The following is a 12934-nucleotide window of genomic DNA, read 5'->3' as shown; positions in this document are numbered from 1 at the left end:
AGTCTTAAAACTATGAAGTCTTAAAAGACTAAAAGAATAAGTTCCTTTCTATGTGATACGAATAGCACAGTCTCTTCTTCAGTGTTTCTGGTTGAAGGCTGTGGAAAGATGTGTCTACATTTATAGTTGACAAAACCCTTTCAGATTTTTTCATTGTTTATTTAAAGTATGATAACAGCATTAAAAAATTAGGTGTATTTAAGTATTTGTATATCAACCTATAAGTTAAATTTCGCAAACTTTCCAACAAATAGGCTACCATTTTTTTCTGCAGCTCTCCAACAAATCTAAAATTTGTATCTGTTATTAAGTTTAGTACAAATAGGTAAGCTATAAAGACCATTAGTTTATGGGAAACACTTTAATTTGTTAACATTAGCATTAGTTAATATGAACTAAGAATGAACAATACTTCTACAGCATTTATTAATCTTAATTACCATTTGCTAACATTATTCAAATCAAATGTTGTATTTGTTAACATTAGTTAATGCACTGTGATCTAACATGAAAAAACGTTGAACCGTTTTATTTTTATTAACTAGGTAATGTTAACAAAGATTAATAAATTCCGTAACAAATGTATTGCTCATTGCTAGTTAATGTTAGTACATTAATTTTATCAGATTAAACCTTATTGTAAAGTGTTACCAGTTTATGTTATCTTTTTAAGATCTTTGTTTAATACCAAGGTGTTTATTTGTAATTGTTTTAAAATATTTTTTTTAAATATTTTTAATGACAAATTTGTATAATAAAAAGGAAGAGTTTTAGTTAATAATCACTTATTGACCTGACCTATCAAGATCTCCATTAAACAAGCCCAACGATTTAATAATAGGCTACAACACATTTTATACAGACACTTCATATTTAATGGTATTAGATGATTTGTTAAATGCATTTGAAAGATTTTACTTTCAAGGAAGCGTTTGGAATTGGTTTGTAAAAGGTTGTTTTATGCATGTTCGGCCTGAGTTTCTGTTGCATTTCCACTGTTCTGACCAGCAGGGGTCACGTTAATTAACACTTTGAAACAGTGAATCATTTTGCAAAGCAAACAAAGCTTTTCAAAGCTTTGAATCAATTGAACTGATTGCTTCGCAAAATGATTCACTGTGGAAGCGTTCGAAACGCCACACGCTAGTGACCCCTGCTGGTCAGAACAGTGGAAATGCAACAAAAACTAAGGCCAAACATGCATAAAACAACCTTTTAGAAACCAATTGCCAACACTTTCTTGAAAGTACTTTTCAAGAAACTAACCTTAATTTTCTGGGTCGCTTTATCAGCAGCTTCCACTGTAAAGCCTGAGCTTATGCAAGGTATTTGGCCGTGATAAAGAAAAAGCCTCCCCGTCGGGGAATCGAACCCCGGTCTTCCGCGTGACAGGCGGAGATACTGTCCACTATACTAACGAGGACTGGCTGTTAGTACTGTGTCTCTGAGCATGTTTTGTTGAGAAGTCATGTTTCAACCGTTGAGAAGTCACTTAATACTAGATGCTTTCCATTATGGGATTTAATATTATTTAAGCCTTTTACTTTGGCCAAGGGGGGCAGGAAGAGGAGCTCACCCTGTCCTATGGAGGAATCCACCTGCAATCCAAGGAGATGAAGGGTTTGTTTATTTAGCTTCCAGGGAGTTCATAAAAATCTCGAGTTCCCTTAGAGTGGTAACTTCAACATTGCGTCAGCTATGACGCTGCGGGAACTCCTCCCTTCTCCACTTTTGTTGAAATCTTATAGGCTTACCTCAGCTTGAAACAGCTGGCCAATTGTTGCGAAGTATGCAAATACTAACAAGCTCGCGGGCAGTATAAAATGCATGGGCAAATGCAATTGCGTCAGAATCTCTTTCTTCACGCTGTCATCATTGAAGTTGCATCGGAGGACTAGTTACCTTTTCTTCCTCGCATCCGATGGCTACTCTATGCAGGATTTGTGCGGGCCCCATCGACCCACCCGACACCTATGAGTACTGCGCCGCCTGCCTGGGCCTGGCCCACACTGAGATGGCCTTCTTGGACTCCACGTGCATGCACTGCGCCGACCTGCCGGTGCGCACTCTAGAACCAGGAGGGTTTTTGCTCATGCTATTACGGGGTCGAGGCCCACTGCTGCCAGCAAACCGCTGGTGGCCCTCGTCCTCTGTCGACGCCACGTTCCACCGGTCCTGGACTCGACGTGGAATGCTCCGGACGAGCCTACCAAGAGTAAGTTGGATTCCTGGTATCTCCAGTCGGGCCGCCTGGCTGCTTCGAGAAGGAGGACTCCGTTCTTCGACAACGTCCACGAGCACGTGGTGAAGTCTTCGTCTGCACCCCAATTGACACGCGTGCACGCTGCCACCAGGGCCATCTTCTCCCACGTGGACGAGGCGGAGCCCACGGCTATGTGCGCATGCCCCCCATCGAGGAGACTGTCGCCGTGCACCTGTGTCCATCCTTTCGCTTCTGGGCGCGGATCTCAGCCTGAAGTCCAAGCCGTGCAAGTTCACGGCTCACCTGGCTGACAAAGCCTATGCTTCTGTAGGTGAAGCAGCATCCGCTCTGCATTTCGTGAAAAACCTGCGCACGGCAACGGACTTTGCGCTCGTGGTTACAAAGCACTCCGTCCAGGCCATTGGGCTTCATGGGCTTCATCGTCATCCTTAACAGGTACCTGTAGTTAACCCTGGCTGACCTGAAGGATGTGGACCGCGAGACGTTCCTAAATGCTCCAATCACTCCCTCCGGCCTCATGGTGATGCCGTGGAGTCAGTTACTGAGCGTTCCTATGAGGCGCAGAAGCACACGAAGGCTATGAGTCACGTGATGGTCTAGAGGTATGTCTATTCAGAATATATGCGTTGCTGCTGGTTGGTCTTCTCTGAACACCTTCGCCAGATTTTACAAGCTGAATGTACCGTCTGTGGTGTCTCAAGTGCTTCGGTGAGTTGATTTCCTCACTCATGTATTTAGAACTGTTCTAGTGTTTGACACAGTTGTTACCACAGGGCTTATCTTCACAACTCTCACGGCGGGATTTAATACCGTTCCCGCAGTGCCATAGCTGATGCAATGTTGAAGTTACCGCTCTCGATTAGCTGTGCAAGTGTTCAGTCGTGATTCTGACGCAATTGTCGCACCCATGCATTTTATACTGCCCGCAAACCTGTCAGTATCTGCATACTTCGCGACAATTGGCCAGCTGTTCCAAGCTGGCGTTAGCCTATAAGATTTCAACAAAAGTGGAGAATGGAGGACTTCATAGCGGATGCAATGTCTCGTTCCCGCCTCTCAGGAAAGCAAGGTTACGATAATAACCGGAGACGTTTCTCTTCATCCACGCATAAATCTTTCACCTTTTACTAAAGATTTCCGTGGAGGGGAACATTTGTGAGTTTCTGGTATTTTGGACGCTCTGCTCACAGAAGAGCTACATGCGTTTGTTCAAGATGTAACGGGTGTTTGAGACGTCTTAGGCTAGTAAAATAACAGAAGTCTAAATTCGTCTACAGGAGCTGGTGGTCAGTAACAACACAGAAACATAAGTTTAAATTTGGTGCAGGTACCATATATTGCAAAATAATTAAACAAAATATTTACAAATAGAAATAATGAAAGAAAAGAAAAAGAAAAGAATCCCAAAATATTTACAGACTGCAGTTGAACCGGTTTGTAGTTAAGTGCACTTGATAGTTGTTGTTCAAGTATATACTAATATAAATTACAGCAAATACACACACACAAAAACCAAAAAGAAAAAGAACTGTCCCAGCAATAGATGGTATACAAGACCAGCGCGACAACCCACAAGGGTTTTATGGAAGTTTGTAGTGATAAGTCCGTAAGTTATTGTTCATCATGTGAAGGATGTGTATGTGGGGTTGAAGCACTAGTCTATGGAGAAGTGTGTGGGGGACAGGCTGTGGACAACCTTCCTACCAGACCAGTAGGATGGCTATTCAGTGGATTCTACACGGATGGTAGGCTCCCAGCAATAGAAATTCGGCTCGCCATCATTCATCTCCAGACAGAGAGAAAAAACCTGGCCTGTAGTACAACAACAGGACCAGTAAATAACAGGGCAAAGTTGAAACTAAGCATCAGCTCATTCCACACTCAGATATCATTTTCATGTGCACACAATTCTAAATTATTACAAAATGAATCAATAAATGTACAAACTACAAATAATAAACATTAAGGGCATGACAACACAATAAACAGTACAATGTTAAAGTTGTATTGGCTGCACAAAGTTCAAATAAATTCAACAGTACTATAATCAGATTTCCTTACTACATATAAACACACTTACTGAAAACAAATATATTTGTAACCCACAAATGCAAATGTCACAAAAGCATAAAATTAATCAAAACCAGTTGGTGAATATTTGGCTAATATGTTAGCTTTCAGCATGTAGTTCATTCATTCAGAGTACTCACCAGTTCCTCTAAGTAAACATATGGCAATCTGGTGACGGTGGCAATCCCCTGCAGCCACTAAGTTATTCTAAAAGTTACAATGATGTGTTTAACTTAAAAGAATAAATCAAGTAAAAGAGTGAATTGTTTGTTGAACACAAACCTGTCCACAGCTGCCGATCAGCTTCCCCACACCTCTGAATGAGGAAGAAGCTGCAGCCTAATTAAACTCGTGCTCTACTGCGCGATTGGCCAAGCACAGTCACATGACTGGGGTGGCATGAGATCACTTCTTAAAGGGGCAGCAGAACTAATAATATATTACCAGATTTCAACCTGGGTTACACCCTCCCCCTTTAAACCCATGCACGTCCCGTTGCATGTTAAACCACGTGAATAACTGAACTGGTGGTAGAAGCAGGATTTAATGCCTCAGATATACTATGTAAAAGGGTTTGAACCACAGATATCAGGGGATTACCAAGCGAACTGTACTGCAACCTTTTAGGTGGTAATCGTTGACGCACAGAACGTCTTGGACCGGGTTCTGGTTCTACAGAATCATGAGTTAAATCAAAGTTTAGGGGCTCAAAGACACTAGAAACTGACGTCTCAGGATCGACAGATTCTTCAGAGTCTTCAGTGAGTGGAATTTCAACAAATTCGGGACTGACACTTCCAGAGTTTCTTTCCACAGGTAGTTCGACAGACTCTTCTTCTTCCTCGGCTTCAGACTCAAATAGGTGTTCAGGTAAGTCAGCTTCAACAGGTGCTACCGATTCTTCAGCTTCAGATAAATGGTCAGGTGTTACAGGTAACGTCTCTTCTTCAGGTAAGTGCTCACTCTCTGATCCTTCATCAACAACAGCTGGTTCACTCGCAGGTGTCATTGGTGGAGAAAGATAGTCATTGGCAACACTTGGGGATGAAGCCTTTTTATAAAACTTCTCCACAGTGAACTTCATTGGACTTGAGTCCAGACCAAGAACTGTTGGTTCAGGTGGAGAGTCTTCCTCTTCAGAGACCTCAGAGTCAGGAGGGATCTCACGCTGCTGCCGCGTTCTTGGCCTTGAGACTGAACTGGCCTCAATGAACGGCTCTTCAACAGCAGGGAGGAAACCACATGGTAAAAGAAGATCTCTGTGAAGAGTACGTTTAGGACCATCACAACGCTCTGGCTTCACTGTATAGACTGGTAGGTCTCCAGCTTGATCCACCACAACGTAGATGTCCTGCTCCCACTTATCACTGAGCTTGTGTTTACCTCTCAATCGAACATTGCGGACAAGCACTCGATCTCCAGGCTCCAACCTTGAAGGAATAACTCTTTGATCAAAGCGGACCTTGTTCTTTTCAGATGCTTTAACAGCATTCTTCGAGGCAATATCGTAGCTTTCTTTCAACCGGGACTTCAGATTTTGGACATACTGTGAATGAGGTTGGTGTTTTTCCCCACTCAGAGGTAACCCAAAAGCCAGGTCGACCGGAAGACGGGGAGAACGTCCAAACATCAGCTCGTATGGTGTATATCCTGTGGTCTCATTCCTTGTACAATTGTAAGCGTGTACCAAGGGTTTGACGAAGTCTTTCCATTTCATTTTCTGTTTTGCTTCCAGAGTCCCCAACATGTTGAGCAGAGTGCGATTGAACCTTTCTACCGGATTCCCTCGAGGATGGTATGGTGTCGTCCGACACTTCTTGATTCCAGCCACTTCACATAACTCCTTGATCAGTTTGGACTCAAAGTCCCGCCCTTGGTCTGTATGTAGTCGTTCTGGTATCCCATAATAGACTATAAAGTTGTCCCACAGACATTTGGCCACTGTCCTAGCCTTCTGATTTGGGGTGGGAAAGGCTAAGGCGAATTTAGTGAAGTGGTCTGTTAACACAAGGATGTCTTTGGTGTTGCTGGTGTCTGGTTCAAGACTGAGAAAATCCATGCAGATGAGTTCAAGTGGTCTAAAAGTTTGAATACTGATGAGAGGAGCGGCTCTCTCAGGAAGAGCTTTGCGACGAATGCACCGTCCACAAGTCTTTATCTTGTGCTCTATGTCAGCAGACATTTTGGGCCAATAGAAGCGGGTACGAGCGAGGTCTAACGTGCGCTCTATCCCCATATGACCCATATCATTATGGAGACTCTGCAAAACAGGGGAACGAAGTTCTTCAGGCAGGACAAGTTGATATGAAGTCTGTTCATTGTCTTGTCGCTTTCTGTAGAGAATGCCTTCGACTAGTTCGAGCTTGTTGAGCTCCCTCAGCAACAAGGAGATCTCAGGCAGCCCCTCCCTGGCAGTAGGAGGAACTTTCTCACCTGTCTCCATCTGGTGAATGACTTCCCGAAGATTTGGGTCAGCCCGCTGTTTGTCCCGGAGCTCAAGATGGGACAGAGTCGGAACCACAGGCAGCCCAGGATCTTCTATATAACTCTCAGGAAGAACGTCTGCCTTGATGGACAGGGACTCAATCAAAGGGCTGGCTGCTTCCGCTCGGAAGAGGCAACTCTCACAAATGGCAGTGACAACCTCAGATGAAATTGAGGGGTCACCAGGATAAGAAAGATGTTGTCTGGTGAACTGATCGAGGAGTTCTTGATCAGATTCGCAACAGGACGGGTCCTCCTGTGGTCGGCGGGAAAGTGCATCCGCATCCAGATTCTGTCGTCCAGCTCTATATTGCAACTTAAAGGAAAACGTGGAAAGTGCAGCCAACCACCGATGGCTCGTTGCATCCAGCTTGGCTGATGTCAGGATGTAGGTAAGAGGGTTATTATCAGTAACCACAGTAAAATGGGCACCATACAGATAGTCCTGAAATTTTTCTGTCACACTCCACTTTAGTGCTAAAAACTCAAGTTTATGAGCCGGATAACGAGTTTCGCTTGATGTGAGTCCTCGGCTTGCGAAAGCAATAGGTCGAAGGTTGGAGTCTTGCTCTTGATAGAGCGCTGCACCCAGCCCAATGGTGCTTGCATCTGTATGCAGAATATAAGGGCGCTTTGGATCAGCAAAGCCCAGGACTGGTGCACTGGTAAGTTTTTCAATCAAGGAAGTGAAAGCAAGTTGACAGTCGGGACTCCACCGAGAACCGAAGGGTTGCTTTGGATCGAACTGGTGGACCTTTGAGTCAAGGGGTTTTAAGTTCTTTCTTGTGGAAGAATATCCGCGGGTAAGGTCGTTGAGAGGCTTTGCAATGGCTGAATACCCCTTAATAAAACGGCGGTAATAGCCTGCGAATCCCAGGAAGGATCTTAAGGTCTTGAGATTAGTGGGAACTGGCCAGGATTTTAGTGCAGATACCTTCTCTGGGTCGGTCTCAACACCATTTTCAGAAACAATGTGTCCTAGATATTTGACTGATGTCTGACAGAATTTACACTTTTCAGGCGATAGTTTCAATCCGTACTCTCGTAGACGGCTCAGCACTCTAAGCAGACGGCTCTCGTGCTCCTCAAGCGTGTTGGAAAAAATGATCAGGTCATCCAAAAACACCAGGACCTCTTCCAAGTGGAGATCTCCCATACACTTTTCCATTAACCTTTGGAAGGTTGAAGGTGCATTGGTTACTCCCTGGGGCATACGGTTAAATTCCCAGAATCCAAGAGGTGTAACAAAGGCTGTTTTTGGTTTATCTGTTTCATTCATTTCGATTTGATAATAACCTGACTTGAGATCTAGCACCGAAAACCACTTGGATCCAGTGAGTGCAGAAAACGATTCCTCCAAGTTTGGCAATGCATATGCATCCTTTACAGTCTGCAAATTGAGCTTGCGGTAATCAATACATAATCGAATATCTCCATTTTTCTTCTTGACAACAACTATAGGCGACGAGAATGGTGACTCGGATTCTCTGATAACACCAGCATCTAGAAGCTCTCTCAGATGTTTGCGAACAGCTTCTATATCCTGAGGATGAATTGGTCTTGCTCGGTGCTTGAACGGAGTGTTGTCATGGAGATTAATATGATGTTTCACATGACTAGCGCAGCCAACATCCATGTCATGCTGGGAAAAGACATTGGACATTGCATTCAACTTGCTGGTTATTCTTTCCTTCCATTCCGGGGGTAATGGCGATTCCCCAAAGTTGAAAACTAGTGGAGTGCCGTTGGGCCCATGTGCTGAGGAACTGGTCACATGCTGCTCTGAGACGATGCACTCATACACTCCCAGCTCTGCTATGATGGTCGAAGATGGTATGTAGATGTCTTGCTCCGATTCGTTTCTCACCATGACAGGTACTTGGTGAGGAAAACGCGTTGGCATAGAGACAAGACAGCTGCTAACGCACAAACCACCCGGTAGACCTGAATCCGGATGTTGGACGACAGCATACTGACTTGCTGGAGCAGAGACTTTAGCGGAGCCTTTCAGCAATACGGTGTGGCCAGCAGGAACGAGCACAGAGGATTTACTGAGCAGAGTTACAACTCCAAGATGGTCGCTGCAGCTTTGTTGGTAGGTCACTTGGAGAGTTTGTAGTACAGCTCGGTAACCTAATGCATTTGGTTGGAAGGAAGAATTGTCGCTTTGCCGAAACTTGTCATAGAGCGTCTCGAGAGTGTTCATGCCAATCAAGATTGAGGTGGGAAATCCTGGTCTGACATCAGGAACAATGAGTGCAAGAGTTGGAACAGTAATGATGCTTCCAACAAAGTCTTTAGGAAAAGTCACTGTAGTTTCAACGTAGCCAAGATATGGAACAGTTTGGCCTGCTGCTCCTTCAACGTGGAGTAGCTCATGCAGGGGTTGAACTGGTTGATTGGAGAGACGTTCATTGTAAAAGGAAACCGGAATGGTCGTAACTTGGGACCCGGTATCCAAAAGACAGGAACCTTGGTGACCGGCGACTTTGACATCAGCAGTACATCTGGATCCTATAAGTCCTTTTGGTACTCTCCTTGATGTAGACTGCAGCTCAGAACAGTTGACAGGAAGCTTACTCTTGGCGGGACAAATTTGGTCCTGCTCAGCCCCTGGGTGTCCCACACCAGGAACTGAAGCTAGTTTAAATGCTTCTTTGCAGATGGATTTTGTCCCTGCCACTTCTGCTGCCTGTCTTGAAACTGCTTTCGCTTGGCGCTAACCAGTGCTGGGTTCGGATCAGAATCACACTGAGGCTTAATGTGGCCATCCTCCCCACAGCGAAAGCAAAACCCAGGTTTTGGATAGGAAGAAGCTAGTTTGGCATTTCTCCCCGTCTTCCCGGTTTCAGACTGCTTTGAGGCAGAATACATAGCTGCTGGCTGATGTCTGTTGGTTTGACCGGCGTTGAGAGCGGCAAGCTGTTGTTGAATGGCTGTCATCTGGTGTGAAAGCTCCTTGGTGAACTTTGTTATCGCAGTGCACAGATTTGATTCTTCATCCGGCCTGTTTACAAATTGAGCATGAGTGGTTACCTTTTGTTTGGTTCCTCCAAGGTGCTGTTTCATTCTTCGCTCCTTTGCTGCTTCTCTGTCCTCCTCTGTTCGCAGGAGTAGTAAAAGTTCAGCAAAAGATGGTGGACTGGATTTCCTTTGTTTGAGTTGGAGTTCTGAAATCAGTCCATTGTCCCAACACCCTCTGCAGAATTGAGCCAATAAACGTTTATCCATATCTCTCTCAGATACTCCTCCTCTCCTCACAGCATGTTGCAGTGCCACCTGGAGTCTCTGCAGGTACTCAGACGGCTTCTCTCCATGATTTTGGTAAGTGTCCATGAACTTGGCGTAAAGTTCTTCACCATCCTGGACAGTGCCATACGCTGACTCCAGCTGCTGCAGATACACATCAGGCAGCGCATCATGGCTTAGATGTTTCACCATGTCACAGGCAGGGGGCAGCAGGCTGTCACGAATTAGTCTGGCGCGTTGGAGATCAGATATGGCTGGATCACGCAGCACTAATTCGACGCCAGACCGCCAGGTGTCGTAGTCCATTTCATGGTTTGGCCTGGGCACTTTACCAGAGAACGGTCTCAGCCGGTGGGTGGCATGCATGGATGTATCACCGCTCCGAACCACATGCTCCACGACGTAACGCTGCACCTCAGGAGGGTTAAGGTCACCAGGTGCAATCGGTCGTCCCCCGGCGCTGTTCATACCGGCACTGTTAAAAGCAGAAGCAGGTGGAGTGAGAGAGGTTTGTAAGGGAGCATACACTGGACCAAAAGTTCGACTTGGTACAGAAGGAGGTACAAATGGCTCTGGAGGGTTTTTTGGTTGGTCAGCTATCTTTTGTTCAATTTTAGGGACATTTACAGCAGCGGGAGGAAGTTGTGCTATAGCTTGTTGTATCTGGGACATCATTTCACCAAGAACCATCGAATAATCTTTTCCAGACATTTTAGCAATTCCTTTCAAGTCAGATAAATAAGTGTCAGTCTTTGAACCACCCAACTTTGAAGTGTAAATTTGGGATAAATTCCTAATATGGAATTCGTTATTTTCATCAGAAATAAATGTATACGGCAGTCGTGAAGACAGTTTTGCTACGGACACTCCTGACACAAATTCAACAATGAGCATATGATGAAATTCGGATTCGCTATCATCAATAATGTCATCGCGATTAATGTCGCCATATTGATCAAGAAAATCTATAACTTCAGAGGAACTCTCTTCAACCGGCCCATCCACTAAGACGGCATTAGGAATTTTTATCCCGAGTGTTTCGAAAACTTCCATCGCAAAAACGAACTGGTGAGTCTGAATAAACGGTTTCTGTTAAAAAAAATGTTAATTACTGTACAAACCAGCTCCTGGCTGGCTCGCCAAGATGTAACGGGTGTTTGAGACGGTTAACCGATATTAATATGTCTTAGGCTAGTAAAATAACAGAAGTCTAAATTCGTCTACAGGAGCTGGTGGTCAGTAACAACACAGAAACATAAGTTTAAATTTGGTGCAGGTACCATATATTGCAAAATAATTAAACAAAATATTTACAAATAGAAATAATGAAAGAAAAGAAAAAGAAAAGAATCCCAAAATATTTACAGACTGCAGTTGAACCGGTTTGTAGTTAAGTGCACTTGATAGTTGTTGTTCAAGTATATACTAATATAAATTACAGCAAATACACACACACAAAAACCAAAAAGAAAAAGAACTGTCCCAGCAATAGATGGTATACAAGACCAGCGCGACAACCCACAAGGGTTTTATGGAAGTTTGTAGTGATAAGTCCGTAAGTTATTGTTCATCATGTGAAGGATGTGTATGTGGGGTTGAAGCACTAGTCTATGGAGAAGTGTGTGGGGGACAGGCTGTGGACAACCTTCCTACCAGACCAGTAGGATGGCTATTCAGTGGATTCTACACGGATGGTAGGCTCCCAGCAATAGAAATTCGGCTCGCCATCATTCATCTCCAGACAGAGAGAAAAAACCTGGCCTGTAGTACAACAACAGGACCAGTAAATAACAGGGCAAAGTTGAAACTAAGCATCAGCTCATTCCACACTCAGATATCATTTTCATGTGCACACAATTCTAAATTATTACAAAATGAATCAATAAATGTACAAACTACAAATAATAAACATTAAGGGCATGACAACACAATAAACAGTACAATGTTAAAGTTGTATTGGCTGCACAAAGTTCAAATAAATTCAACAGTACTATAATCAGATTTCCTTACTACATATAAACACACTTACTGAAAACAAATATATTTGTAACCCACAAATGCAAATGTCACAAAAGCATAAAATTAATCAAAACCAGTTGGTGAATATTTGGCTAATATGTTAGCTTTCAGCATGTAGTTCATTCATTCAGAGTACTCACCAGTTCCTCTAAGTAAACATATGGCAATCTGGTGACGGTGGCAATCCCCTGCAGCCACTAAGTTATTCTAAAAGTTACAATGATGTGTTTAACTTAAAAGAATAAATCAAGTAAAAGAGTGAATTGCTTGTTGAACACAAACCTGTCCACAGCTGCCGATCAGCTTCCCCACACCTCTGAATGAGGAAGAAGCTGCAGCCTAATTAAACTCGTGCTCTACTGCGCGATTGGCCAAGCACAGTCACATGACTGGGGTGGCATGAGATCACTTCTTAAAGGGGCAGCAGAACTAATAATATATTACCAGATTTCAACCTGGGTTACAAAAAGCAGAGGATGTTTTGTGGCTTGCTGCGAATAACCCTCCTGGTTCTAGAGTGCGCACCGGCAGGTCGGCGCAGTGCATGCACGTGGAGTCCAAGAAGGCCATCTCAGTGTGGGCCAGGCCCAGGCAGGCGGCGCAGTACTCATAGGTGTCGGGTGGGTCGATGGGGCCCGCACAAATCCTGCATAGAGTAGCCATCGGATGCGAGGAAGAAAAGGTAACTTGTCCTCAGGTGCAACTTCAACAATGACAGCGTGAATAAAGAGATTCTGACGCAATTGCATTTGCCCATGCATTTTATACTGCCCGCGAGCTTGTTAGTATTTGCATACTTCGCAACAATTGGCCAGCTGTTTCAAGCTGAGGTAAGCCTATAAGATTTCAACAAAAGTGGAGAAGGGAGGAGTTCCTGTAGCGTCATAG

General features: G+C 44.1%; 1 protein-coding gene across 1 annotated transcript; it reads right to left on the bottom strand.

The window, feature by feature from the left end:
- Positions 1 to 9145: 9145 nt before the first annotated feature.
- LOC308698077 (paraneoplastic antigen Ma1 homolog) lies at positions 9146 to 12364 on the bottom strand. Its single transcript, XM_081377916.1, has 4 exons — positions 12329 to 12364; positions 12187 to 12253; positions 11681 to 11788; positions 9146 to 10502 (listed from the first exon to the last, which is right to left on the bottom strand). Exon 4 carries the CDS (start codon positions 10493 to 10495, stop codon positions 9419 to 9421), a length of 1077 nt encoding a protein of 358 aa, XP_081234042.1. The 5' UTR covers positions 10496 to 10502; positions 11681 to 11788; positions 12187 to 12253; positions 12329 to 12364; the 3' UTR covers positions 9146 to 9418.
- Between the last annotated feature and the right edge of the window lie 570 nt (positions 12365 to 12934).

Source organism: Scardinius erythrophthalmus (assembly GCF_964197995.2).
Source record: "Scardinius erythrophthalmus genome assembly, chromosome: 11".
NCBI classification, from domain to species: domain Eukaryota; kingdom Metazoa; phylum Chordata; class Actinopteri; order Cypriniformes; family Leuciscidae; genus Scardinius; species Scardinius erythrophthalmus.
The sequence above is the reverse complement of the archived record's forward strand: the minus strand, read 5'-3'. Positions and strand labels throughout refer to the sequence as shown.